At 39.4% G+C, this 27,990-nt stretch overlaps 1 protein-coding gene across 3 annotated transcripts in view; it reads left to right on the top strand.

Moving 5' to 3' along the window:
* The window catches only part of LOC100771080 (nuclear export mediator factor Nemf), a 50,464-nt gene that overhangs the window by 15,053 nt on the left and 7,421 nt on the right, over positions 1–27,990 (top strand). For all 3 annotated transcript variants that reach the window (XM_035445990.1, XM_027418152.2, XM_027418153.2), the window contains 16 exons: positions 12–87; positions 580–642; positions 4,662–4,739; positions 4,826–5,034; positions 5,230–5,415; positions 6,422–6,485; positions 8,778–8,866; positions 14,112–14,215; positions 14,843–14,905; positions 18,354–18,466; positions 21,031–21,088; positions 21,439–21,497; positions 21,572–21,692; positions 23,824–24,097; positions 25,600–25,642; positions 25,766–25,815. In XM_035445990.1, coding sequence (XP_035301881.1) covers positions 12–87; positions 580–642; positions 4,662–4,739; positions 4,826–5,034; positions 5,230–5,415; positions 6,422–6,485; positions 8,778–8,866; positions 14,112–14,215; positions 14,843–14,905; positions 18,354–18,466; positions 21,031–21,088; positions 21,439–21,497; positions 21,572–21,692; positions 23,824–24,097; positions 25,600–25,642; positions 25,766–25,815 — 1,650 coding nt within the window. The remainder of the gene's footprint in view (positions 1–11; positions 88–579; positions 643–4,661; positions 4,740–4,825; positions 5,035–5,229; positions 5,416–6,421; positions 6,486–8,777; positions 8,867–14,111; positions 14,216–14,842; positions 14,906–18,353; positions 18,467–21,030; positions 21,089–21,438; positions 21,498–21,571; positions 21,693–23,823; positions 24,098–25,599; positions 25,643–25,765; positions 25,816–27,990) is intronic.

Genomic DNA, 27,990 nt, shown 5'->3' on the forward strand with positions numbered 1-27,990 from the left:
ATGTTTTACAGGTATGAGGAATTTCATCCTTTCTTGTTTTCTCAACATTTACAATGTCCATATATAGAATTTGAATCGTTTGACAAGGTGGGTTTTCTAGGTCTGTTTTGCATTAGTTAACATGACATGAATTTTAAGAATTGTTATGAAGTCTTGGGGTTGGGGGTGTAGCTCAGTGTGAGTGCATGCACCAAGCCCTGAATTTAATCCTCAACACTGCAAAATAAATAAATAAGAAAGAAAGAAAGAGAAAGAAAGAAAAGAAAGGAAATGAAACTCAGAAAATATTCATGCCTTACAGTCAGTGTGAATCTGGGGATTGATTAAAAGTGAATACAATTACAGATACAACTATTAAAAACAGTTGTTGCCATTTTTATTATAAAGATAAGATCAAATATTTGACTTTGTTTTATTCTTGACATTGTTAGCTTCGTCATTGGAAATGTGGTCAGATCCAATGAGGTCACATGGTATAAAACAGGCTAACATTGTGTGTGTGCGGGAGGTGAAGTAGAGACCATGCTTTTTTCTCTTTCCTTACAGCCAATTATTTGTCTTTTTTCTTTTTTAAATAAGGCTGTGGATGAATTTTATTCCAAGATAGAAGGTCAGAAAATTGATTTAAAAGCTTTACAACAGGTATAGTATTATTTAAAATGTTTATATTAGACTAGCTAGTCAGAGTAGTTTGGAGGTAAATATGTTTTCACTTAAGAATAAGCTGCTTTCTAAACGAATGGAACATTGTGTGGGTGTTCTCAAATCAGATTCCCTGGAACTGGAGCTACAGATGGTTATGAACCATTATGTGGATGCTGAGAACTGAATAGTCCTCTGGAAGAGCAGTAAGTGCTCTTAACTCTTAACCACTGAACATCTCTCCATCCCAAGTGTTTTGTTTTTGAGATAGGGACTCACTGCAATCCTGGCTAGTCTTGACACTCGATATTTAGACCAAGTTGGCCTCAAACTTGGAGATCTGGGATTGAAGGCATATGCATGCCCCCATGACCTTCCCCTCTCTTAGTTTATGATAAAAGCCCAGAGGAGTCTTATTGAGAAGTATGCCCTCACTCCATCCTCTCGCTTTTATTCCATCTTCACATCTTTCTAAAGGCAATGGAATCTAGTGGGAGCATTAGCCTATTATATACCCTAGTATGACTCAGCAAATTTGAATCAATGCGGAGCTTCTCAAACCTGAACATTATGAATCTACATTATAAGGAACATGTTACATGGACCAGAGGGAAAAATGTATTTTCTGTACTGTGTCTTCATTGTAAACTGTGTTGCTTTTCTTAAGCTGCTTTAAAGCTAGGTCCTTGTCTGTTCTGTGTGATGACTCCTCAATGAGGATTTTATATGCACCATTTTTCAGCATATTTGACCATGTTTTTAGAGCGTGTGCTATAGATATGTTTCTTTTTCCTTTCTAATTTTTATTTATTCTTCTCTCATACAATATATCCCAAAGTCACTTTTAATTTGGAAGAGATTTGATTTTTTAAAAAATTTTTGCCAGCCAGGTATTGGTGGCGCACGCCTTTAATCCCAGCACTCAGGAGGCAGAGGCAGGTGGATCTCTGTGAGTTTGAGGCCAGCCTGGTCTCCAGAGCAAGTGCCAGGATAGGCTCCAAAGCTACACAGAGAAATCCTGTATCAAAAAACAAAAATCAACAACAACAAAAATTTGCCATAGGGCCTCAACCCCAGATAAAGAACTATGGCAACTATGGAATGTTGAGAATGGGAGAAATGGTCTCCCCCAGGAAAAACCCCTGAATTGGTGTCTAATCCCAGGGGGCAGCACTGAGGTCATATACATACTGGTGGTATTATGTGGACTGAACATGTTGTATTTTTGTATTTGGCATGGGGGTGGAGTGTGTATAACAATGGTTGAAAGAAAGGCTGTGAGTTTGAAAAAGAGCAAAGGGGGTGCATAGGAGGGGCTGGAGGGAAAGGGGAAATGATGTAGTTTCAAAAAATAAAAAGTTGTTATCAAAAAGAGAGTTAAGGGGTTAGAGAGATGGCTCAGAGGTTAAGAGCACTGGCTGCTCTTCCAGAGGACCTGAGTTCAATTCTCAGCAACCATGTAGTGGCTCACAACCATCTGTAATGAGATCTAGTGCCCTCTTCTATCATATAGGCATGCATGTAAGCAGAACATTGTATACATAATAAATAAATAAATCTTTTAAAAAATTAGTTGTGCAAAGTTTCAAGTTATATGGATGCTTATATACTCTTCCCTTCTGTTTTAAAATAGTACAGTTTCCAAGCATGTAGTTAAATAAATTGCATCATGGAATTGCCACATGATGGCAGCACTTTGGCTAGAGAACAGATGTTTAACAAGAATACTCATTAATATTATTATATTTTTTTATTTTTTTGAGACAGGGTCTATACATAGCTCTGGCTATCCTGAAACTCACTGAGATTGACCTGCCTCTGCCTTCTAAGTGCTGGGATTAAAGGCATGCACAGCAAAACTCACTATTTTAGTTATTATTTAGATTTTTAATATTTAGATTTATTTGTTTTATAGGTATGAATATTTTGCCTCCATGTGTGTACCTTTGTCGCGTACCTATCCCCACTGCATTAGGGCACCAATTTATAAGCAGCTAGATCAACACAATGATATTGAAAGGGTTTCAGATATTTATATTAGGGCTGCACATCTGGTAGTATGGATAAGGTATTCCAAAATCCAAAACAACTTCATTATATGAAATACTTCTGGTACCAAACACAGGTTTAAGGACTCTCAATCTATACCAACAACTTTTTGTGGTAATCACTTTTAATAGTTACCATTCTTAAAAATTAAATCTTTTAACAATTTTGTCCAACATTTAAATAATTAATTTGTGCCTTTATAAAGTTGATTTTAATGGGGTGGTGGTGGCACATGTCCTTAATCCCAGCACTGGGGAGGCAGAGGCAGGCAGATCTATCTGAGTTTGAGGTCAGCCTGGTCTATAGAGTGGATTCCAGGACAGCCAGGGCTACATAATGAGACCCTGTCTTGAAGAAAGAAGAGAAAAAGTTGATTTTAGATGTATTCATTTTATGTGTATAAGTGTTTTGCCAACGTGTATGTGTATCACATGTGTGCCTGCTGCCAATGAAGGGTCAAAAGAGGGTATCAAGATTCCATGGAACTGGAGTTACAGATGGTTGTGAGTCACCATATAAATTCAAGGAACTAAACCTGGGTCCTCTGGAAGAAAAGCAAGTATTCTTAATCACTGAGTCATCTCTCCAGCCCCCAGTTTATACTTTTAAAGAACTTACTGGGAGACTACATTGATGGTTTAATGGGTAAGAATATGCATAATGCCTGTCCAGAGTACCCAACTTCGTTTCCCAGCACCCATGCTGAGAGGCTCACAACTGCCTCTAACTCTAATACTAGGGAATTTGAAGCCTCTTCTGGACTTCATAGGTGCTACACTCACATACAGAAATCCACACATGCACACACATAAATGAAAATAAAGTCTTTAAATACATATTTTATGTAAGAATTTGGCTAGTTGGATGATAATGGGGGAGGGGGTTGGCTGGGTGGCACTGGTGCACGCCTTTAATCCCCAGCACTCCAAAGGCAAAGGCAGGCACATCTTTGTGAGTTTAAGGCCAGCCTGGTCTAAAGAGAGTTCCAGGACAGCTAGTGCTGTTGCACAGAGAAAAACCTGTCTTGGAAAAAACAAACAAAAAGAATTTATGAGGATGTGGAGAGAACTCATTTGTTAAGAGTACATACTGTCTTGGAGCGGACACAAATTTAGTTCCTGGGACCAACAAAGGACTGCTCAAAATCACCTCTGACTCCACTTCCAGGGGATCCAGTGTCCTCTTTGGCCTACATAGGCACCTGTAATCAAGTATACATTTACACACACACAACTAAAATAAATTTTTAAAAAATTTCATTTGGAGCTACTGATCTAATTCAATGGTAGAGTGCTTTCTTTGCATGAGGACCTGGGTTTGATCTCTAATGCTACATAAGAAAGAAAAACTTATAAAAATCTTAGATTTTTGCTTGTTTGAATAATGCCAAGGGGATTGGGATAGTGCTTTATATATAGTTTTCTTGTAACCAAAGTGCACGTTCTATACAGGGACTGGGAGGTAGAGAGAGGTTATCTCTCAGTATGATGTTTTTAGAGGTAAGACTTGAGGGAGTGAACTATGGGGAAACTTCTTTTTGGATTTTCAAGATAGGGTTTGTTTTTTTTTTTTTTTTTCCTTTTTCTTTTTCTTTTTGGTTTTTCGAGACAGGGTTTCCTTTCTCTGGGTAGCTGTGTAGACCAGGATGTCCTCGAACTCACAGAGATCCTGCCTCTGCCTCCCAGGTGCAAGGATTATAGGCATGCACCACCACCGCCCAATAAGACAAGGGTTTTTCTGTGTAGTGCTGACTGTTCTGGAACTCAGAGATCTGCCTGCTTCTACTTCCCAAGTGCTGTGATTAAAGGTGTGCTACCATGCCCAGCTTGTGGGGAAACTTTAAGCTGCCTGTGTGACATCATTGATAGGTAGAGGAACCATTAGGACAATAAGTTTTAGGAAATGAGAGGTAGAAGTGCTGTGCGTTGAAAGAAATCTAACTTTTGAAAAATCCGTTTTGTTCCTGAAAGGAAAAACAAGCACTGAAGAAATTAGATAATGTTCGAAAGGATCATGAGAACAGATTAGAAGCTCTTCAGCAGGCTCAGGTATTATGCCTAGCTTTTCCAAGTCTTTTCTGACTATGATAATCTCAGCTGGCATTATACTAAATACATTTGATTTGTTTCTTAAGGAAATAGACAAACTGAAAGGAGAGCTAATAGAGATGAACCTGCAGATAGTCGACAGAGCCATTCAGGTAGTCCGAAGTGCATTAGCCAACCAGATAGACTGGACAGAAATTGGCGTGATTGTGAAAGAAGCACAAGCTCAAGGAGACCCTGTTGCAAGTGCAATCAAAGAACTAAAACTGCAAACAAACCATGTTACAATGCTGCTACGGTAAGTGTGCGCCTTACCAGTTAGTGCTTGCTTTTATTTTGTTAATTGCTCATTGTATTCTTTTAATTTTTTTCTTTGGGAATTCTTAGAAATAGGAAATATATAATTAAATCATTTCTAATTTTATTGAGGAAAATTTAAAATGAGAAGTGATGTCATTGACATTAGTGAAATACTATTGAATATTTTTAATAGAAATCCATACTTGTTATCAGAGGAGGAAGATGATGATGGTGATGCCAGTGTTGAGGTCAGTGATGCTGAACCACCAAAAGGGAAAAAGAAAAAGCAAAAGAACAAGCAGCTGCAGAAGCCTCAGAAAAACAAGCCACTGCTTGTCGATGTGGATCTCAGCCTGTCAGCCTATGCCAATGCCAAAAAGTAAGCCAATGACCTATTAATTCTCTTTAGCTTTTATTTCACTTGTATGCAGTGTGTGCACCAGTGTGTGCTTGGGGCCAGCCAGAAAAGGGCATCGGGTCCCCTAGAACTGGACTTACAGATGGTTTTGAGCAGCAGTATGAGTAACAGGAACCAAACAGGGTCCTCTGGAGGAGCAGCAGTGCTCTTAACTGATGACTCATATTTCTCCCCTAACTATAAATTCTTTGTAAAATATTACCTGTGGAAATCAGTCGGATATTAAGAACAGGTGTCATTTTGCCTGTTGTATGAGAGACTTTCCTTGATATATGTCTCTTCACCCCAGAAAGAGAATCCACAACAGACTAAAGTCTAACACACACACAGACACACACAGACACACAGACACACAGACACACAGACACACACACACACACACACACAGACACACACACACACACACACACACACACACACACACACACACACACACACACACACATCTTTTCACCCAGAAAAGGAATCCACAACAGACTAAGGTAATGGTTGCACTGCAGTCTCACTTAGGGAAGCAGTGAGTGACTTAGAGGAGCAAAGATAACGCAGTTGTGTCAGTGAAAAGCCCACTTCAGCAAAGGTGATGCCTCAGGAAAACTGTCATCTGGAGCCCTGTGCTCAAGTTAGAGATGCCTCAACAGTTCCAAGGGATCTCTTGAAGTCCAGCTGGCAGTCTCCTCCTCCAGCAGTTGTTACTGCTCCTCTAACCTGGAGGAGATCCTGATGCACCTTACTGCAGGCTACAGGTGAAGTGTGTTCACTTCTTGGGTCTCTTAGCAACCCCCTCCTGGAAGGGAATGTTTCAATTTGTAGGAATTTGCTACAGAACACATTAATATACTTCTTTTGGTAAAAATTAATTGTGTGCTCTATACAACTTGGTGCTATATGACCTGGGACTGTAGAATTAAAAATAAAAACTAAAGAAAGATTTTACTTAATATTTAATATAGATTTATTTTTCTAGATATTATGATCATAAGAGATATGCTGCTAAAAAAACACAGAGGACGGTTGAAGCTGCTGAGAAGGTAACTTGATAGAATGATTATTGTTTTCTGCAGCTTTAATGACTTTTTCTGTTTAAGTGGGGTTTTCTGATTTAGAAATCTCTTTCAGCTATAACAGCTATAATTTTGCTTTTTTGTTTTGTTTTGTTTTGTTTGTTTGTTTTTTTGAGACGGGTTCTCTGTGGCTTTGGAGCTTGTCCTGGAACTTGCTCTTCTAGACCAGGCTGGTCTCAAACTCACAGAGATCTGCTTGCCTCTGCCTCCCTGGTGAAAGGCATGAGCCACTACCGCCTGTCTGAATCAAGTATTTCTACCCCCTGAGCCATCTTGCCAGTCCCACATTCTTTTGTTTCTCAATTTAGTGTATAACCAGAACCTACTGGATACTGTATCACTTGACTGTAATTTTAGGACTTGGGAAGTAGAGGCAGAATGGTTATGAGTTCAAGGTCATCCTAAGCTGAATGGTGAGTTTGAGACCATGGTGCGTGCATACACACACACACACACACACACACACACACACACACACACACACACACACACACACACACGGTGTAAGCAGAATTTGAACAAATTTTCCTTTGGTTTAGTCCTTGGTTATCTGTATACACATGGGTAAACCTTTTCTCCCGTTGCAGTCTGTTCTCAGCTTAGCAGCCACAAACTAACTCCATCATTCTTTCCTCCACTCAAAAGCTTCCAGTTTCATCCCATCTTAATACAGTTGAGAGCTGTTTTCTTGGCTATGAACCCTGTATGTCCTGTTTCCTTTTTACCTCATCATCACATGCTCTTTCTGGCTACACTGGAATCCTAGCTGTTCTGAAACCATAGTGCACTGCTGTTCTCAGGATCTTTGCACTTGCTAGTCTTCCTAGCTGAAATGATCTGCCCTCAGATTTTCAAGGTTTTATCCCTCTGTTTGTTCATTTACATGGCTGACTAAGTGAGACATCAGAGAAGCCTTTGCTGACCATTTATGCTAAAAATAATGCAGCCCTCAATCTACTGTTTTTCTTAACTCCTCAAGTGATATAAAATTATTTGAAGCCGGGCGTGATAACACATACCTTTGGTCCCACCCGGCACTTGGGAGGCAGAAGCAGGTGGATCTCTGTAAGTTTGAGGCCAGCCTGCTCTGCAGAGCAAGTTCCAAGACAGGCTCCAAAGCTACACAGAGAAACCCTGTCTTTATAAATCAAAACAAAATTTTTATTTGAATATTTGTCTGTTTATCCTTTAAAATCTAAGCAAGCCCATAAAAGTATAATTGTTGCCAGGTGTAGTGGCACAGGACTTTAATACCAGCACATGGGAGGCAGAGGCAGGTGGAACGCTGTGAATTCAAAGCCACCCTGGTCTACATAGTGAGGTTTACATGATGAGTCCAGGCTATCCAGACCTACATTGTGAAGCAGCACAAAACAAGAACAACAACAACAAAAATTATCATTGCTGGTTTGTTCGTTGTTGCATTCTAGTCTCTAGAGATTGTCTAGAACAAAGTAGAGGCTTTAATTTCTATTAAATGAGTAACTTCATTGATCTAGCCTCTATAATACAGGCTAGCCTCACACTTGTATATCCAGGCCAGCCTCAAACTCTGGATCTTCTTGCCTCTGTCTCTCAGGTGCTGGGGTTATAGGAGTACACTACCATTCCCAGCAACAAGAAAGTTCTTAATTTGTAGGTGCTAAAAATTTGTGTAGAGCGCTGGGCGTTGGTGGCACATGCCTTTAATCCCAGCACTCGGGAGACAGAGGCAGGCGGATCTCTGTGAGCTCTAGACCAGCCTGGTCTACAAGAGTTAGTTCCAGGACAACCTCCAAAGCCACAGAGAAACCCTTTCTCAACTCCCCCCCCCCAAAAAAAAATTTCGTAAAGTAAATATATGATTCATTTTATTTCTTAGGTAAATCTTTTATTTTCCATTATACGTGTACTTGTGTACAAATCAAGTCACTTTATGACATAAAATATTTTTTTCTGTTATTTTTTTGCACATAGTACACATATGGAAATTAGAGGACAACTTGTAGGCACATGGGATCAAACTCAGGTCAGCAGGCTTGGCAGCAGGTCCTTTACCCACTAAACCATCTCATGGGCCCATAAGAACTATTTCTTAAGCCAGGTGTGGTGGCAAATTCCTATAACCCACAAGGCTGAAACGGGAGGATATTTGTGAGTTAGAGACCAGCCGAGGCTGATCTCTAGTGAAAGCTGTCTAAAGCAATTTGTTTTGCCATTGTGTGCTTTGATGTTATGTAAATACATCCTAAAATTACTAAAACTTTTTAAAATAAATAGGCGTTCAAATCAGCAGAAAAGAAAACGAAGCAAACCTTAAAAGAAGTACAAACAGTGACTTCTATCCAGAAGGCAAGAAAAGTATATTGGTAAGTGTTCTGCTCTTCTTTTTTTAAAGATTTTATTTATTAAGTATACAGTCTTCTGCCTGCATGTGCAGGCCAGAAGAGGGCACCAGATCTCATTCAAAGTGGTTGTGAGCTACCATGTGGTTGCTGGGAATTGAACTCAAGACCCCCGGAAGAGCAGTCAGTGCACTTAACCTCTGAGCCATCTCCCCAGCCCCCTGTTCTGCTCTTAAAGTTTAGTTTTTCTCTTTATCTGAATTATATGTGTATATTATTTGGAAAGTCAAGCAATTATACAGAGCTAGCTATAAAACCAGTAGTCCTATTATTTATTCTTCATTTTTATCCCATTGCCTGTTCTCCCAAGGAAACTACTTTTTAGTTATAGCTCTTTCTATTTATTTGCCTATTCATTTATTTATTGTGTGGGTATGTAAATGGGGAAATGTGCCATGGAGCACATATGGAGGTCAGAGGACAACTTTTAGGAGTTGTTTCTCTCTTTCCACCCTATGGGTCCTGGGAATTGAACAAGTTGGATTACAAGTACATTTACCCCAAGCCATCTCTCCAGCCCCTACATTTAGCTTTTTTAGGTCAGACTTTTGTATACTCCTGTCTCTCTCTGCAGTAGCTTGTAATAGCTTCATGTTTTTTTTGAAGTGGGGAGAGGGTGGTTTTGGCTTTTGGTTGTTTGTTTAGTTAGTTGGTTTTGGGTTTTGGTTTTTTGAAACAGAGTCTCTCTGTGTAGTCTTGACTGTCCTAGAACTCACTCTCTAGACCAGCTGGCCTTGAACTCACAGAAATCCGCCTGCCTCTGCCTCCTGAGTGCTGAGATTAAATCATGTGCCACCACACACACACACACACACACACACACACACACACACACACACACACACACACACAGTGTTCCCCTCCCCCCAGCTTGTTTTTGTTTTTGAGGTGAGGTCTCATTTTACTGCCTATGTTGGTCTTAAGCATCTAGGCTCAAGCAGTCTTCCAGCTTTAGTGAACACCCCCCCCCCCACACACACACACACACACATCCTTATCGTGGTCTGCCTTTCACCCCCAGGTCTCCAACCCTTGATCTTGGATGCACTTGGCAATCTGCCTACAGCCTGAGCTTTAGCTCTGGCTCCTCAGTCATCCCAGCAGTTGATGCTTTGTGTACAACTTGTCTGTGCCTTCTGCAATATGTAGAGCTCTTTCTCACCTCCCTCCCCTCATAGCTTTTCCCTTTAGAATTCATGGATATGAGTTAGTGAAAATGTTTTAGTCTGTCATACTGGATACTTTTTGAGCCCTTTTAGTTTGGAAACATAAGTTCTGAGATAGTTTTTTCTCCGTGTGTGTGTGTGTGTGTGTGTGTGTGTGTGTGTGTGTGTGTGTGTGTGTGTGTACACTTGTGTGTGGGAGCTGGCATTCCTGTTGAGGTCAGAGGACAATTTGTGGGAATCTGTTCTCATCGTCTATGTAGGGATTGAACTCAAAGGCAAATGCCTTTACCCACTCGGTCATCTTTCTGACCCCTTTATTTTATAGTTCTACTCATGTATTCCTTTTCTGTGTTTTGCATACAAATTTTCTGAATGGGTCTGCCAATTTTCTTGCATTTTTCCAATTTTCAATTCTGCCTGCTTTCTGTACATCCTGAGTGATGTTTTCAACTTTATTTCTCAGTTCTTCCACAGAATTTCTTATCTGACCTGTCTCTATTGTATGTGCACACAGCTGTGTACAAGAGAAGTCAGGAGACTTCTGTTGCTCTCCACTTTTGGTTTTTGTTTTGTTTTGTTTTGTTTTTTGTGACACAGGGTCTTCCATTGTATTTCTGGTTGGTCTGAAACTCACTAAGTAGACAAGGCTGGTCTTGAACTCACAGATGTGCCTACCTCTGCCTCTGCCTCCTGAGTACTGGGATTAAAGGTGTGCGCCATCACACCTGGCCTCTCTAACTTACTTTTTGAGACAGGACCATTCACTGATTCTGGAGCTCTGCATTTTGACTTGACCAGCTGCCCATCAAGCCTCTAGATCGCTCTCCCCTCCCCTCACCCTCTCTCTGCACTGGTGTTACAGATGTGTGCTGCCTTTCCTTGCTTTTAACATGGGTACTGGGGCTCCAAACTAAGGTTCTTGTGCAGTACTTTACTGGCTGAGTAGTCTCCGTAACCTCTGGTCATGTTTTAAGAGCTGCTTGGTTGGTTGGCTTCTCCAAGTACTTGCTGTAGAAGCTCTGATTTATGTATTACTGTTTGTTGTTGTTTGTTGATAGAGTCCTATTCTGTAGCACAAGCTTCCTAGAAATTCATTAGGTAGACCAGGATGGACTATAACTTAGAGCAATCCTCCTGACTCTATAGACCAAATGCTGGGAATTGATCCCCACACTCTATATGGTGTTTTTTTTGTTTTTTGGGGGGGTTTTGGCCCTATCAATTATATCTTCTCTAAGGGGTTAAATTTTATTTTATTGTATGTATTTTAAAGTATACAACATGAAGTTTTCATATATTACATGCATAGTGAAATGATTATCACATCCAAGCATATCCACCATATGCTTAGTGTGGTGGTACATGCCTGTAACCCCAGCAGTTTGGAAACTGAGGCTGAAGATTTGCCATGAGTTTGTGAACTAGCTTGGACTCAAGAACAAGTACTAGGTCAGCCAAGTCTTCAGAGCGGATCCTGGCTCAAAACATAGGTGCTGGTGAGATGGTTCCGTGGGTGTAAAGGCTGTTGCTGATAATCTGAGCCTAAGCTTAAGGAGCCCTCATATACCATGGTCCTACAAGGTGCTCTCTGACCTTCACTTACATGTGGTCATACACACACAGACACTAGATGCATAAATGTAAAGAGAGGTATAAAAGGGAAGTGTCTTATCTATTATGTTCCATCAGTGCCAATTTTGTTTGTTGATAATACTCTCAGCAATTTTCCAGGGTACAATAAGTTAATTCTTTTCCTTTTCTCTTCCCTCTGTCTCTCTGTCTTGACATGGTATCACTGTGCAGCTTTGGCTGTCCTAGAACTCACAGAGAGCCACCTACCTCTGCCCCGACACCCAGTGCTAGGATAAAAGGTGTGCACCACCACACCTGACATTACAATTCTAATTATTAATTATAGTCCTCATGTTGAACATTAGATCTACAAATTTGTTCAGCCTCAATGACTATAACTCCGTAACCTTAGAATTATATACACCCCCCCTCCAGTTTTCATAGTAGAGACATCCATTCATATCTGGTGCTCCCTGTTTGTCACTCACATTTCAGAGTAGGATATTAAAATGCTAATGAGATATTCTCAGGTTGGTTGGCTTGTGATATGATCTGTGTTAACTGTTGTCTTTAGTTTTTTATCCTTTTATTTGTTCTCATCTTGCAAAACGTTTTTGTTTTTGTTTTTGTTTTTTTTCCTGTCCTGCTTGTAAGGTGAAGACTTGGCCGTCACAATCTAAGGAGCCCATTGGGAACAGTACATGGCCAGGAGTGGTAGCATCCATTATGTTAGACATTCATTGTTTCTGTTTTATTTCTGCTTAATGTATGCTATGTATGTTCCCTCGCCTTCTATTGGCATGAGAAAGGGGGACTACATATTTAGTGCTGGAAAGAAGACAGAAAACTATTTGAGCAGACTTTTAACCAATCCTTTTTGTTTGTTTGTTTTTTAAGATTTTTTATTTATTATGTATACAATGTTCTGCCTGCATGTATGCCTGCAGGCAAGGAGAGGACACTAGATCTCATTATAGATGGTTGTGAGCCACCATGTGGTTGCTGGGAATTAAACTCAAGACCTCTGGAAGAGCAGTCAGTGTTTTTAACCTCTGAGTCATCTCTCCAGTCCCCCCAATTTAAAACTATTTCTTTAAATTGCTACTTTTCTTTGTTTTGAGACAGGGTTTCCCTGTGTAACCCAGACTAGCCTTGAACTTGTGATCCTTTTGACTCAGCCTTTAAAAATTTGTGCTACCACATCTGATTTATGTAGACATTTTTGAGTTTTATATTGCAAAAGTTGTTGTTTTCCTGGGTTCTAGTGTCATTTTAGGACTCAGCTTCTTGAGTATGATTGTTTCTCGTTTATCAAGTTTTTGTTACTTTCTTTGTTTTTCTTTCCTTTCTGCTTAGTTTGATTACATCTCTAAATTGATCAGATTTACCTATAATTTTCGTTTTTTGTAGTGTTCTTCTCAGGTAATCACATCAAGGTCATGGTGCCTCATAAAATAATCTAGAAATGTTCTTTTTGGAGTTGCTTTAAATGTGGATTGAATTTACCTGTAAAATGGAGTAGTCCTGAAGTTTTCCTTATAGGGAGGTGTTTCAAAATCATGGTATGGTGGTCACACCTTTAATCCCAGCACTCTAGTGGATCTGTGAGTTTGAGGACAGCCTGCTCTTTAGAGTGAGTTCTAGGACAGCCAGGGCAACACAAAGAAACCCTGTGGGGGGCAGGGTTCTGTTACAAATTTGGATTTTTTTTTTTTTTTTCTTTTTAGACAAGGTCAATCTGTCTATCTTTGACTGATCTGGAACTCATTGTGTAAGCCAGGCTGGCCTTGAACTTGCAATTTTCCTGCTACGACCTCCCGAATACTCTAGATTATAGGCCTGTATCACCCCACTATGCCTGACTTTCTTTGTAGAATTTTGCTGTTTAGGGCTGGAGGGATAACTCAGCTGTTAAAGGCTAGGCTCACAACCAAAAATATAAGAATTTTACTGTTTAGATTCTCTAGTTTTAGTAAGCAGTGTTTTTCTTGGAAAGTTTATAATAATTTTACTTAAGAACTTAATGTAATTGTGGATTTGTCCATTTTTCCTTTTCTGCCACTTTTGCTTTATATGAGGCTATAATTGATACAAATGTGGAACTCTTAGTCTAGTTGGGCTTTTTTTCATTAGTGTGTACATGATCTATCTTTTTTGTATCTTTAGTTCAATCTTTCCATAACTTATAGTTTTATACATCCACACACACACAAGCATGCACACACACACAATGCACCATTACTACTATTTTCTGGCCTGATATCTTTATCGTTTGACATTTTGTTAATGTCATAAAAACATAGGTTCAATTCGCAGAACACACATGGCAGCTAACAACTGTATGTAACTCTAGTTCCTGGGGACCTGACACCCTCACACAGACATACATGCAGGCAAAACACCAATTAAATAAAAATAAATATATTTTAAAAAGAAAAAAATGTTAACTTTATTTTTTCTCAATTTGATAGGTTTGAGAAATTTCTGTGGTTCATTAGCTCAGAGAACTATCTAATTATAGGTGGTCGAGATCAGCAACAGAATGAGATCATTGTGAAAAGATACTTGACACCAGGTAAGCTTAAAACCTGTGACATTTTTTCTTAAAACATTTATCAGTTATCTCACTAGTAGGCACTGGTTTTCATCTTGTACTCTTATTTGACAGAAGAATTAGAGGTTTAATGCTGTGGCTTACAATTTATTGAAGAAGTCTTTGCTGCTTCTTGTTAAAGTGGGTATTGCAAAGGTACTATTGATGAGCTAGTCTGTGCTGTTGGACTTCTCATCCTTTGCTGTATTTACAAAAAGTTTCCAGTTTTCCAAGTGATGGTAGGTCAAACATTTAAAGCTTGGTGTTCAGGTGCTAAGGTTTGTGACCATTTGTCCAGTTTTCAGACTGGGTGTGTAGTGCATGCTTGTAGTTACAGCTGCTAGAGAGGCTAAATCAAGGGGACTACTTGACCCCAGAAGTTCCAGAATAACCTAAGTAGCATAAAGAGACCCTGTTTCAAAAACAGGAAAGAAGCAGGCTTCTGTGGGCACCACATGCAGGTAGTTCAGTTGCACATGCAGGCAGAACAATCATGAACATAAATTTTAAAATAAAGTAAAAATATAGAAGAAGGCAAAACAAAAACCAATCAACCAAAAAACAAAAAAATAGGACCTAAAGTATCATTTCCCATTTGTCTTTCTCAAGGAGACATTTATGTCCATGCTGATCTTCATGGAGCTACCAGTTGTGTGATTAAGAATCCAACAGGTAATTTAATTCAAATATCTGGAGTTTTCCTTCCTTAACATTGTTTTTTATTTTCAGTTATGTATGTGTGTGCGTGCCTCTGTGTGCTTATGTGTGCATGTGATCATTTATGCAAGTGCCCATTGTGTCCAGAAGAGTGTTGAATCCCCTGGGTAGAGTCACAGTCATAGAGACATAGCCAGTTGGGCTCTGGGGACTGGCTCTGGGTCCTCTGCCAGAATAGTGTGCATTCTTAACTGATAAACCATCTCTTTGGCCTCCTGAAAACATTTTTAATGTTCCTGATAAGCAAGGATATTCAGCTCCCAGTACTGCAAACAAAAAAGAGATGAAGAAAGATTATAATGGTATGTGAACATTCTGTGAGTGTGAGAGTCATAACATCTGTGTCTGGCAATTGTGTCTTCTAATACAAGAAGGAAAACCATACAGTAATGGGGTGGGTAGACATGGGTACACACAGTAATATTTGGAAATGTCAACATCGAAAATGAATAGAACAATTAAACAGTCAATTAACAAGGAAATAGAAGACTTGAATAGATTGATAACTAAACCTGTCTCTAGAACATTGTCTAACAACTATCCAGAGAACATTTGTCTACATAGATCAGATGATAGAAGAAATAGAAGATTGAAAGAAATTCATAACAAGAGATTAAAACACTTAATAAATAAAATTCCAGCTAGGCAATATTGATGCATGCCTTTAATTCTGGCAATCAGGAGGCAGAGGCAGGCAGATCTCTGTAAGTTAAAGGCCAAAGTTTTGCTCTGTGAGTTAAAACAAAAGTTCTAGGACAGCTAAGGCTACACAGAGAAACCTGTGTTGAAAAAACAAAACATACACAAAGATAAAAGAAAATCCCAGACTCAGATACCTTAATTGATTAACTATAGTAATCTTTTATTATAAAAAAAAATACTAGTGCTTTAAAAACTATTCCTCCCTAATAAGAGAGATGGGAATACTTCCTGATTCATTCTGTTAGCCGGTATTTCCTAGTCATAAAACCAGTTAAGTACATCACTAGAAAAACAGCAGCATCACTTAGAGTACAGACACAGAAATCCTTGACAAGGTGTGAACAGCCTGAATTTAGCAGCATACTGAAAGGGTTATACAACATGTGCTTTATTCCAGGGTTTCTACAATTGATGTAGAAAAACCATTTGGTAAGCTGGGTGTGGTCATGCACATATGAAATCTCAATTCTCTGGAGGTTGAGGCAGCAGGATCTCCAAATTTCAGGCAAGACTAGACTCTATAGTGAGATTTTGACATTAGAATAAGTCACTTGATGTGAGAGGGCCCAGCCCATTGTGGGTGGGGTAGCCCTGGGCTGGAGTTCCTTGGTGCTATAAAAGAGCAGGCTGAGAAAGGTAGGATGAGCAGCACTCCATGGCCTCTGCATCTTCTCCTTCAAGTTTGCCTTCAGGTTCCTGCCCTGTTTGAGTTCCTGCTTTGACTTCTCAGTGGACTGTGACACTGGATATATAAGCCAAGTAAACCCTTTCCTCCCCAAGCTGCTTTTTTTTTTTTTTTTTTGGTCTTGGTGTTTTATCACAGCAATAGAAGTAGAAATCCAAACTAAACCACAATAAAATGAAATTCAGAATCTTCAAATTGACAAGAAGTAAAACTCCTGACCCAAACTGTCTTATGTGTGTGTGTGTGTTTACTTTGGTTTTTGGAGACAGGGTCTCTATATGTGGAGACTTACTATGTAGACCAGGCCAGCCTCAAACTCTCAGATATCCACTTGCCTCTGCCTTGTTTGCCACCAGGCCCACCCTTGTCTTTATATATATACATATGTAAATATGGACGTTACCAGAATTTTAGAGTTATAATAAGCAAGCAATAATGTTCACACAGCCTGTGATGAGTACACAAATAATTTGTAACTAAGCATGGTGGCATGGGCCTGCAATTCCAACAGTTGTGAAGTAGACCAGGAGAATCAGGTGTTCTTAACCAGCCTGGGCTATGTGAGACTCTGTATCAAAAAAAAGAAAAGAAAATACATTGTATTTCTGTATACTGGTGTCTTAGTTACTTCTCTATTATTGTGATTAAAACACCATGACCAAAGCAACTTACTAAGGAGCTTAATTTAGACTGAAATTTCCAGGTTAAGAGTTTTTGACTAGCCAGTCAGTGGTGGTGCATGCCTTTAATCCCAATACTTGGAAAGCAGAAGTAGGCAGATCTCTGTGAGTTTGAGGTCAGCCTGGTCTATAGAGTGAGTTCCAGAACAGCCAGGACTGTTACACAGAGGAACCCTGTCTTGAAAAACCAAAAAAAAAAAAAAAAAAAAAAAAAAAAAAGTTTTTGATGATAGATGTCACCAAAGGCATAGTAGCAGGTGACTGGAGCAACAGCTGAGAGCTCACATGCAGATCCACAAACAGCAATCAGCAAGTACATTGGGGAGGCAGGGGGCTTTTGAAATCTTAAGTTCATCCCCAGTGACACACCTCCTTCAAAAAGGTTACACTGACACACACACCCCACCCCATCCTTCCCAAACAGCCACCAACTGAGAATCATGTATTCAAATGCCTGAGATTTGTGGAGGGGCATCTCACTGAAACCACCACAGCTGACAATGAATAAACTGATAAACCAGGCAGAATAAAATTTAAAAAAGAATAAAATAAGGGATGTGAGGATGTAGTCAGTTAGTAGAGTGCTTGCCTAACATGCATTAATCTCCAGTGCCACATAGACCAGGTGTAATGGTACAGGCCTATAATCCTAGCATTCAGGAAGCAGAGGGGAAAGAATCAGAAATTCAGGGTGACCCTCAGCTACAGAGCAAGCTTGAGGCCTGCCTAGGCTATGTAAGACCCTATCTTTAAAAAGAAAGAAAGAAATAGGGGCTATGGCTCAGTGGTACAGTACTTTTCTAATGTGCATGAAGCCCTGGCTTTTCTCCATAATACACTTACCAAGATAGAGAAGGCAATAGGTAAAATCTGTAAAATTTTAAAGTAAAGAAAGCCAGGTGTGGCAGATCCGATCTATAATCTCAGCAGAGGCAGGAAGACCTCTAGGCTAAATGAAAGGCTGCATATAATTCCATGTATCTGAACTTGACAAAATAGGGACAGAAAGTAACTTAGTGATTGCAGGTAGCTGAGTTTTGGAAGGTTGCATTTGGAGAGTTGCTAAAAAATGTTATGGAATTATATAGTGATAGTGGTTACACTACATTATTTCATGTGCTCATGAGTGTGTGCACACAAATAAGTGTAAAAAAATAAAGTAAAATAAAACAAAACTTTTGGTCCCTAACCCTGGAACTACAGGTAGGTAGGTAGGTAGAATCTTGAAGTAAATATTTATTTATATGATTGAAACTGTTGTACTAATTATAACTTTGACATCTTGCTCTGTAGAAACCCTGTACTTTGGTATTAAAACATAGCATTGCTGTTATAGGAGAACCCATCCCTCCACGGACTTTGACTGAGGCAGGCACAATGGCACTTTGCTACAGTGCTGCTTGGGATGCACGAGTTATCACTAGTGCTTGGTGGGTGTACCATCATCAGGTAATAAGGGCTGTGGTCCATTTCTTAATCTCTTAAGAGCTATACCTCATTACAAATGGTTGGAATATAGAAGGCAGACAAAGTATCTACCTTGATAAAGTTGATGTTTAAGCAGTAGAGAAAAATATATGCATACCAGGTAGCAATTGCTGTGAAGAAAAAAACAAAATTTCTCATTTGGGTTTTTGAGGGTCTCTCTATGTAGCCTTGGCTGGCCTGGAACTTGCTATGTAGACCAGGCTGGTCACAATGATCCACCTGCCTCTGCTTCCCAAGTGCTGGGATTAAAGGTGTGCAGCACCACATCTGGCTTGAGTAGATTTTCTGAATTCTCTTTTGCCTTTCCAGAAACTAGGTATAACTTGTATTTTGTGTAGTCACTTGGTTTTAGTGAGTATCCTCCCTTTTTTTTTTTTTAAAGATTTATTTATTTATTGTATATACAGTGTTTTGTCTGCATTTATGCTTGCCAGAAAAGAGGGCACCAGATCTCATTACAGATGGTTGTGAGCCACCTTGTGGTTGCTGGGAATTGAACTCAGGACCTCTGAAGAGCAGCCAGTGCTCTTAACCACTCAGCCAGCTCTCCAGCCCCATGACTGGCCTTCTTTATGTTCAGTGCTGTTTTGTTTGTTTGTTGTATGCCTTTTTGATCCTGTTTTGCTGCACGGGAAATTGAACTTAGATATTCATGCATTCTAAGCAAGTGCCCGTAGCCCTCCTTATTTCTTTTATTTTGTGATGACATCTAAGTTCCTCCAGCTGGCATTAAACTCACTTTCTATCCCACATAAGACTTGAACTCTCAGGCCTCCCACCTTCGTCATCCAGGTAGCTGGGAGTATAGGCCTCCCACCAAGCTCAGCTATTTGATATTATTCTTTCATATTTGACTTCCCATTGCAAATAAATCCACATTTTCAAGAATTCTATTTGATAATGATATACTAATTCTACAAGAATCACAAATTATGTGATAGGATTAAAAAATATCATCCTTGAAGTTCATTTTATATTTATATTATTTGCTATTCTGTAAGATGGTTTTAGGAAATTAATATACTTGAGGGAAATACTTCATACCTCTACTATTAACTATAATGGTTTTCTAACTTTATAACTAATAAAGATACACTCAAGTTTAGAGAATTCTCAAATGTGTAAATTTTTAGGAACAAAGCTCCCTCACTTTGTTTTACCAAATTACATTTTAAAAAAAAAAAATTTTTAAGGATTTTATTATGTATACAGTCTTCTGCCTGCATGCCAGCAGAGGGCACCAGATCTCATTCAAGTGTTTGTGAGCCACCATGTGGTTGCTGGGAATTGAACTCAGGACCTCTGCAAGAACAGTCAGTGCTCTTAACCTCTGAACCATCTCTCAAGCCCCCAAATTACATTTTTTTAAATTCTGTTAATTCCTTCTACAAAAGCTATTTTAGCAGCTGGGGAAGTGGCTCAGTCAGTAAAGACCCTTGTCATCAAGCCTGTTGACCTGTGTTCAGTCTCTGGGACCCAAATGGTGGGAGGGGAACTAACTCGTTGCAAGCTGTCCTCTGATCTCTATAGCACGCACGCACTCACGCACGCAAAATTAAATTGTTAAAGTTTGGGATCTGGAGAGATGGCTTGACTGTTAAAGAGTGTGTGCTGCTTTTGCAGAGCACCCAAGGTCAATTCCTAGCACCCACATTAGCAGCTCACAACTACCTGTAACACAAACTCCAGAGGATCCAACCCTCTCTTTGGAACTCAGCAGGCACCTGCACTCATGCACATACTCACACACAGGCACAGACATAATTAAAAATCTTTCAAAGCCAGTCATGGTGGGAGATCCCTTAATCCCAGCACTCTTTTGAGTCTGAGGCCAGCAGCCTGGTCTACAGAGTGAGTTCCAGGACAGCCGGGACTACACACAGAGAGAAAATCTGTCTCAAGAAACAACAAATTTTTTTTTCAAAATATTTTTTAAGGAAAAAAATAGCTGTTTTACTACCAAAAAGAATCCCAGAAAAGGATTTTAGTGACTGTAACTTTATCTTCCAGTAAGGTTTTATTCTAAGCTTTTTTCTTTCTCATTGTATGCTATGCTGGAAGAAAAAGCTAGTTCCAATCCAGTCTATGGCATTTTATTGCAGTAGTAGATCTTTTGTTATTTCTTCATTTATATATGTTGTCAAGTATATCTGTCATTGGAAAGTTAAATCTGTGTCTGCAGTGTTGAGAATCTTTGCTAAATTGCAGTTTTCAGGACTTAAAATGGCTTGCTTGAATATGATTATTTCCTCCTCTTGGGTAGAAAACATCTTAAAAGAACATCTTAAGAGTCTGAAGATGTAGTTCAGTTGGGAGAGTGCCTTTCCAGCATGCACAAAGCCCTGGCTTAATCCCAGGTGCCACTTATAGGAGGCAGGGTAGGTACAGTGGTAACCCTAGCGCTCAGGAGGTGAAGGAACTAGAACTCAGGGTCATCCTCAGTTACAAGTTTAAGGCCAACCTGCCATGACAGAGCCTGTGTCATTTCTTTAGATAAGAATGTAATACATTGTTGTGTTCCTCAGGTGTCTAAAACAGCACCAACAGGAGAATATTTGACAACAGGAAGCTTCATGATAAGAGGTAACAGTTAACATGAAAACTATCCCTAATTTGGATTACGGAGGCAAGAATCATAGATATTCTTGAGTAGAATGGACTGCTATAATTGGACATACTAATTTTGTTAGGAAATAAGGGAATTTTTGCCACGGCATGGCAAATTCAGCATTTGTCATCATACATTTACTGATGAAAATGTATTTCACATAGTTGGGTTATAATATAACTATTCCTATACATAATAGTAAATATTTTAAGTGCTTATGTTCTGGTACAAGATAAAATGGGTCTAATCATTGGTATGTAATATTTTCAGACAAAATGTGGAGAAAACTGATTTTTATAGTATTAATGTGTATTATCTTTTGTAGGAAAAAAGAATTTTCTTCCTCCTTCATATCTAATGATGGGATTTAGCTTCCTTTTTAAGGTACTCTTCACTTTCTTTGGGCTTATTTTATCCCCTTACTAAAGTTCAGCAGTGAGGAAGAACTGTTTCTCCAGGTAGATGAGTCTTGTATCTGGAGACATCGAGGTGAACGAAAAGTCAGAGCACAGGATGAAGACATAGAAACACTGACAAGCTGCACAAGTGAACTCATGTCAGAAGAGATGGAACAACTAGGTAATTGACATGTTATAATAAATTGACTTGTGATTTGTGTGTGCTTGTTTGTGTGCACGTGTGTGGGGAGCCAGAGACAACACTGGGTGTTTTTAGGCACTGTCCACTTTCTTTGGAGATAGGGTTTCTTTCTGGTCTGGAGCTTGCTGATTAGCAAGACTGGCCAATGAGCCTATCCCTTACCATCATTGTTGGGATTACAAGTGCGTGCCACCATACCTGGTTTGTTACTGATCTTCCACTCATGTGGTTTCTACAAATCTAGCTTATATCCTTGTTTCTGAAAGGAAGAACTTTACCAACTGAATCTTCATCTTCCCAGTCAAGCTTGTGATTTTGTTTTAATCTTGAAAAGATAGCACTATGTAGCTCTGGCTTGCCTAGAATTGTCATATGGATCAGGCTGGCATTGAACTTGCATCAGTCCTTTTGTCTTTGTCTCCCCAGTGATAGGATTACAGAAAATTCACCATGGTATCTAGCCAAGCCTTGCGATTTTCACTCTCTAGTTTTATTTCTAAATCTGAAGAAATTGTGTCTCTTCTGTGATAACCAGAATTTCAAAAGTAGCCCAAAGTAGTATCAATTTTACTGAATTTTGTTTCTGGAAACACTAAATATGCTCTTTTTTTTTTTAAAGATTTATTTATTATGTATACAGTGTTCTGTCTGCATGTGTGCCTGCATGCCAGAAGAGGGTACTAGATCTTATTATAGATGGTTGTGAGCCACCATGTGGTTTCTGGGAATTGAACTCAGGACCTCTGGAAGAGCAGCCAGTACTCTTAACCTCTGAGCCATCTCTCCAGCTCCAAATATGCTCTTTTTTTTTTTTTTTTTTTTTTTGTACTACGGTTGAAGAAATATTCTGATGAATTAAAACTAGTTAATTAAAAGCCCGGTGGTGGTGGCACATGCCTTTAGTTCCAGCACTCGGGAGGCAGAGGCAGGCGAATCTCTGTGAGTTTGAGGCCAGCCTAGTCTTCAAGAGCTAGTTCCAGGACAGCCTCCAAAGCCACAGAGAAACCCTGTCTCCAAAAAAACCAAAAAAAAAAAAAAGTTGGTAAATAATCAAAATACTTTTGGTAAAATTTGAACATTTAATGGGATATCTTGTAAATATATTTAACTGATAAACTTGGATACATATGAATTAACATTTCTGTTCCGGTTTAGGAGTTAGAAATGATAGGAAGATGAATCTATACCAAATATGATTTTTGTTTTGTTTTGTTTTTGTTTTTTGAGACAGGGTTTCTCTGTGCAACAATCCTGGCTGTCCTGGAACTCACTCTGTAGATCATGCTGGCCTCAAACTCACTGAGCTCCGCCTGCCTCTGCTCCCAATGCTGTGAATAAAGGTGTGTGCCACCACTGCCTGACTTAAGTATAATTTCTTACATGGGAATTTTGGTTCAGGCCAGGCTTTTGACTGTCATCCTGACTCATTGAAAATCAGTTTTCAAATGCTAATATTACAGGTATAAGCCTATATGCCCAGCTTTCGTTGATTTTTATTTGCTTTACGTAGAGAGACCTATCTCCCTAAGGAACCTAGGGAAAGGGTACCCTGAACTACTTCTATAGTTATTCTCTCTTCTAGGGTCATTCATTGTTGGAATCATATTGCATTGCTAAATTTAAAACTACTACTGTGTTGTTAGATTCTATTGATTGATGCCTACCATGTCCCTCCCTGTCATAAAGTGATATAAAGAACAATAATATATATTACTTAATTTCATAATAATCCTTGAAAGATAGCAATAGGACCCAGTTACTAATATTAGCATTCTTTTCACATAAGTGTGAAGTTAGTTATATAATGTATGTTGGTTTTCTTTTACAAATTAATAAAACTGCAGAATTTATACAACTGCTTTTATTGTCTTGCCTTTTGGAAGTAGCTGTGACAGACAGTTAGGTTTGTTACAGAAATAATAGTGATGTCCGTCTGTGGTAAAACGATGTTGGAAGTCATGTAAGGACTATCCTTTTGTCAGAATAGCATATAACACATGGTGGAGATGACCAAGAATTTTTCTGGCGACCTTTTGGGCAACCTAGGAATCATTGGGATCATCCAGCCTCATTGGGACTTGCATACTAACTTTTCTATGGAATTCTACAGAAGCCGGTGACAGCAGTGAGGAAGACAAAGAAGACTTACATGGAACTCCTGTAGAAGTAGAACTCCTGACTCAGGCCAGTCAAGAGGATGCTGCTGTTCAGAGTGGCAGAGATGAATTAGGTGAGGAATTAATACAGGAAGAAAGCTCTGAAGATGGAGAATCCAAAGAAGTTACAAAAGACGAAGAGCCCGTTGATGAGATGAAGGGTGAGGAGGAAGACACCCTGGATTATCCTGACACCACCATTGACTTGTCCCACCTTCAGTCCCAGAGGTAACTTAAAAGAATTGAAGTTTCTTTTTTTTTTTTAAGATTTTATTTATTATGTATACAACATTTATTATGTATATGCTTCCATGTATATCTGCACACCAAAAGAGGGCACCAGATCTCATAACGGATGGTTGTGAGCCACCATGTGGTTGCTGGGAATTGAACTCAGAACGTCTGAAAGAGCAGGCAGTGCTCTTAACCTCTGAGCCACCTCTCCAGCCCCCTTGAAGTTTCTTTTATAGACTGGAGATGATGTTGCGGGAACCCCTATAAAACAGTAACACTAAGATTGACTTCACTACTTTCACCCACTCGCAGGGTTATTATTATTATTCAGGTCTTTTTATTTAGCATTTGACTTGTCTCTTGCTAGAAATTCCCAGGACCAAAGGAGAAAAGTACATAAAAAGGAGACAGAGGGGATAAAAACAGATGAAGAAGCATGGAGTGGGGGTGGTGCAAAAGGACACATAGAACCTGAAAGAGGAAAAGAGACTACAGTGAGGAATTACTAGGGGACCTCGGGAGATATGGGAAAGAGATTCTACTAAAATGTTTATTTGAAAATTCTGCAGTGAAGGAAGGGCTGGGGAGATGACTCAAAAGAAAACATATTGCTTTTATATAGAGTACCTGAGTTTGGTTCTCAGCACCCCTGTTGGACCACTCACAGCTGCCTGTGTCAACTCCAGGGAATCAGGGCTGTCTTCTGGCTTATCTCCACTCATTTGCACATAGCCACATACAGACACATATACATAATTAAATATAAATCTTAAAGCTGAGCAGTCAGTTCCAAAACACTCAGTGCTACACAGAGAAACCTTGTCTAACAAAAATCAGTCTGTGGGGGTGGGGCTGTTCAAGACAGGGTTCCTCTGTGCAGCCCTTGCTCTCTTGGATCTCACTTTGTAGACCAGGCTGGCCTCAAACTCACAGACATCCAACTGCCTCTGCCTCCCGAGTGCTGGGAGTAAAGGCGTGCGCCACCACGGAGGATGGTAGTTTTTTGTTGTTGTTTTGTTTTTGTTTAAGCATTGTTATTGGAGTTTTAAAACATGGCTTAGAACTCAGACAGACCATTATGAAGTTTTAAGATGTCTCCTTGGCAAGCCACCCTGTGTTTAAGAATGGTTTCTTTCTTAAAAAATGGAGTATCCCTTTCACAGGGTTTCAGTGGAGATTTTAGTGCACAGCATTGAGCCACAGCTCAGAGTTGAGATTTCAGCTCTACAAGTGGGTGTAGTGCTGCCTGCCTTAAGTGGGAAGAGCAGAAGTTCATGGTCATCCCCCGGTTACATAGAGTTCAAGGACAGTTTGTCTCTAAAAGAAAAAGATTGAACACATCTCAGGAAGGATGTGTATCAAAGCATGGGAAGATGATTCGGTTGTATTTTGTCAAATTTGAAGGTTTGTAGAATTATAAGTAAGAAAATGGGGGAATTTTAAGACTGTAACTGTGAATGGCTTTTGTAGGCTAATAAATTCCTTTGTTTCCATAGGCCTCTGCAGAAACTGGCTTCAAAAGAAGAACCTTCTAATTCAGTAAGCTATTTTTAAAGTGACGTTTTTAAAAAATTATGTTTTTCTGAATAATTTTCTTTTAAAATTTACTTTTTGAAAAAATAACAGTAATGGTCTCATGATTCCTTGTTTTTGTTTTACTAGAGTGACAGTAAATCACAGAGCCGAAGACATTTGTCAGCCAAGGAAAGAAGGTAACAGTTACATGGCTGAGTCACGTTTTAAAAATTGACAGCTGGGTGATGAGATGAGTCACAGGGTAAAAATGCAGGCTGTATGAGCATGACAACCTAAATTCACTCCCCAGGTCCCACTGACTCCGTCCTGAAAGTTGTCCTCCTACCCCCACATGTATGCCGTAAAGGGTGTGTCGTGTGTGTGCATCACACATCATCTACATAGGAAAACGGATAAGACAGTTAAACTTTAGAGTAACTAGCTGACACATATTGGATGATTTTGAAGATTAAACATCACCAGAATTTTTTTGTTTATTTTATCTTAGGTTTTTTGTTTGTTTGTTTTTCGAGACCAGGTTTTTCTGTGTAGCTCTGACTGTCCTGAACTTGCTTCTATAGACCAGGCTGGCCTGGATCTGAGAGATTTACCTGTCTCTGCCCCGCCTCCCTTGTACTAGGATTAAAGGTGTGCATCACCACCTTTGGGACTCAGCAGTTAAGAATACTGACTCTTCTTTCAGAGGTCATGAGTTCGATTTCCAGCAACCACATGGTGGCTCCCACCCCATCTATAATGGGCTCTGATGCCCTCTTCTGGCATAAAGACATGCATTCAGGTAGAGCACTCACATACATAAATAAATAATGTTTTTTTTTTTTTTTTTTAGATAAATATTTAAAAAGGAAAAAAGGCATCTATCACAAAGACTTTTTTTTCCCCTCGAGACAGGGTTTCTCTGTGTGGCCCTGGAGGCTGTCCTGGAACTAGCTCTTGTAGACCAGGCTGGTCTCGAACTCACAGAGATCCGCCTGCCTCTGCCTCCAGAGTGCTGGGACTTAAGGTGTGCACCACCACCGCCCAGCTACCAAGACTCTTTATGTCCAACTCTAATGTGGTTTTTGTATTCAAGACTCATCTGTGGTAGGTGAGATAATAAATATTAAAACAGACCTTTTATTATGTAAACATGTACAGTGATTGTAGGACATTATGGATACAAAGCACTTGATTTTTTTTTTAATTCCTTTATAGTAGTTGTACAAATTAATAATTTCACTGTGATATTTCTATACCATGCTTGATCTTTTTTAATAATTTATTTCTTAAATTTAATGTGCACTGATGTTTTGCCTGCATTTATGTCTGTGTGAGGTATTGGGTCCCCTGGAACTGGAGTTACAGACAGTTATAAGTGTCACGTGGGTGCTAGGAATTGAACTCAGGTCTTGGGTAAGAACAGCCAGTGCTTTAACCATTAAGCCATCTCTCCTTTTCTCTCCTACCCTTTCTTGCCCTTCCCTCCACCCCCCCTTCAATTCTAGGATATTAATAGGAATAAATAGAAATTCTTAAAATTGACTAGGAAAATTTTGTATAAAACAAAATATTAGGGACTGGGGAGATAGCTCAGGTAAGTAAAGTATTTATCAGGTAGGCATAAGGACCTGAGTCCTGATTCCTAGTCCTCATGCAGAAAGCAGAGCACAGCAGTGGGCACCTGTTGTCTCAGCACTAGGAGGTTTCTTGGGGCTTGCTGGCTGGCCAGCCTAGTGAGAAACCAAAAAGACACGGAAACTTGAGGTTCAGTGGGAGATCCTTCCTCAAGGGAAAAAGGCAGAGTTTGGTGGAGCAGAACACATCATCCTCTGGGCTCTACATGCAGATACACATGAGAAGTATACCTTAGATATTTTAGCAACTAGGTACATGTAAATAAAGAAAGACTACAAGGTGAATTTTAGCATTAAAACAAGGAGAGACAGGTATGGAAGTAAAATGTGTGTGTGGTGATACTTTGGGGAAATGATAAGAAAAAAAAAACTTGAGGGAAAAGGAAAAGAAAGTTGGTGTATATGTTGTAAAGGCATAGATGGTTAGATGAGAAGGTAAATTTAGATTAAAAGTAAGAGAACATGGAATGGCTAAGGACTTGGAGATTTATTTTACAAGTGGTATTAGGGGAATATTTGGAAATTTTTGAGTGAGATTATGACAGGTAAGGAAACAGAGAAGGTTATAAGGAGTACAGAGGAAGACTAAAGAGACAGTGAGGACCTGAGCTAAAGTAATAGCATTGGGAATAGAAAGATGCCAGAGCTACAGAATGTACCCTTCTTCCTTAATTTGTTTATGCTTGGATACACTTATTCTACCAGCCAACAAATATATTGAATATCCAGGATCTGGCA

The sequence above is a fragment of the Cricetulus griseus genome, chromosome 5, assembly GCF_003668045.3.
Source record: "Cricetulus griseus strain 17A/GY chromosome 5, alternate assembly CriGri-PICRH-1.0, whole genome shotgun sequence".
In the NCBI taxonomy this organism is placed as follows: domain Eukaryota; kingdom Metazoa; phylum Chordata; class Mammalia; order Rodentia; family Cricetidae; genus Cricetulus; species Cricetulus griseus.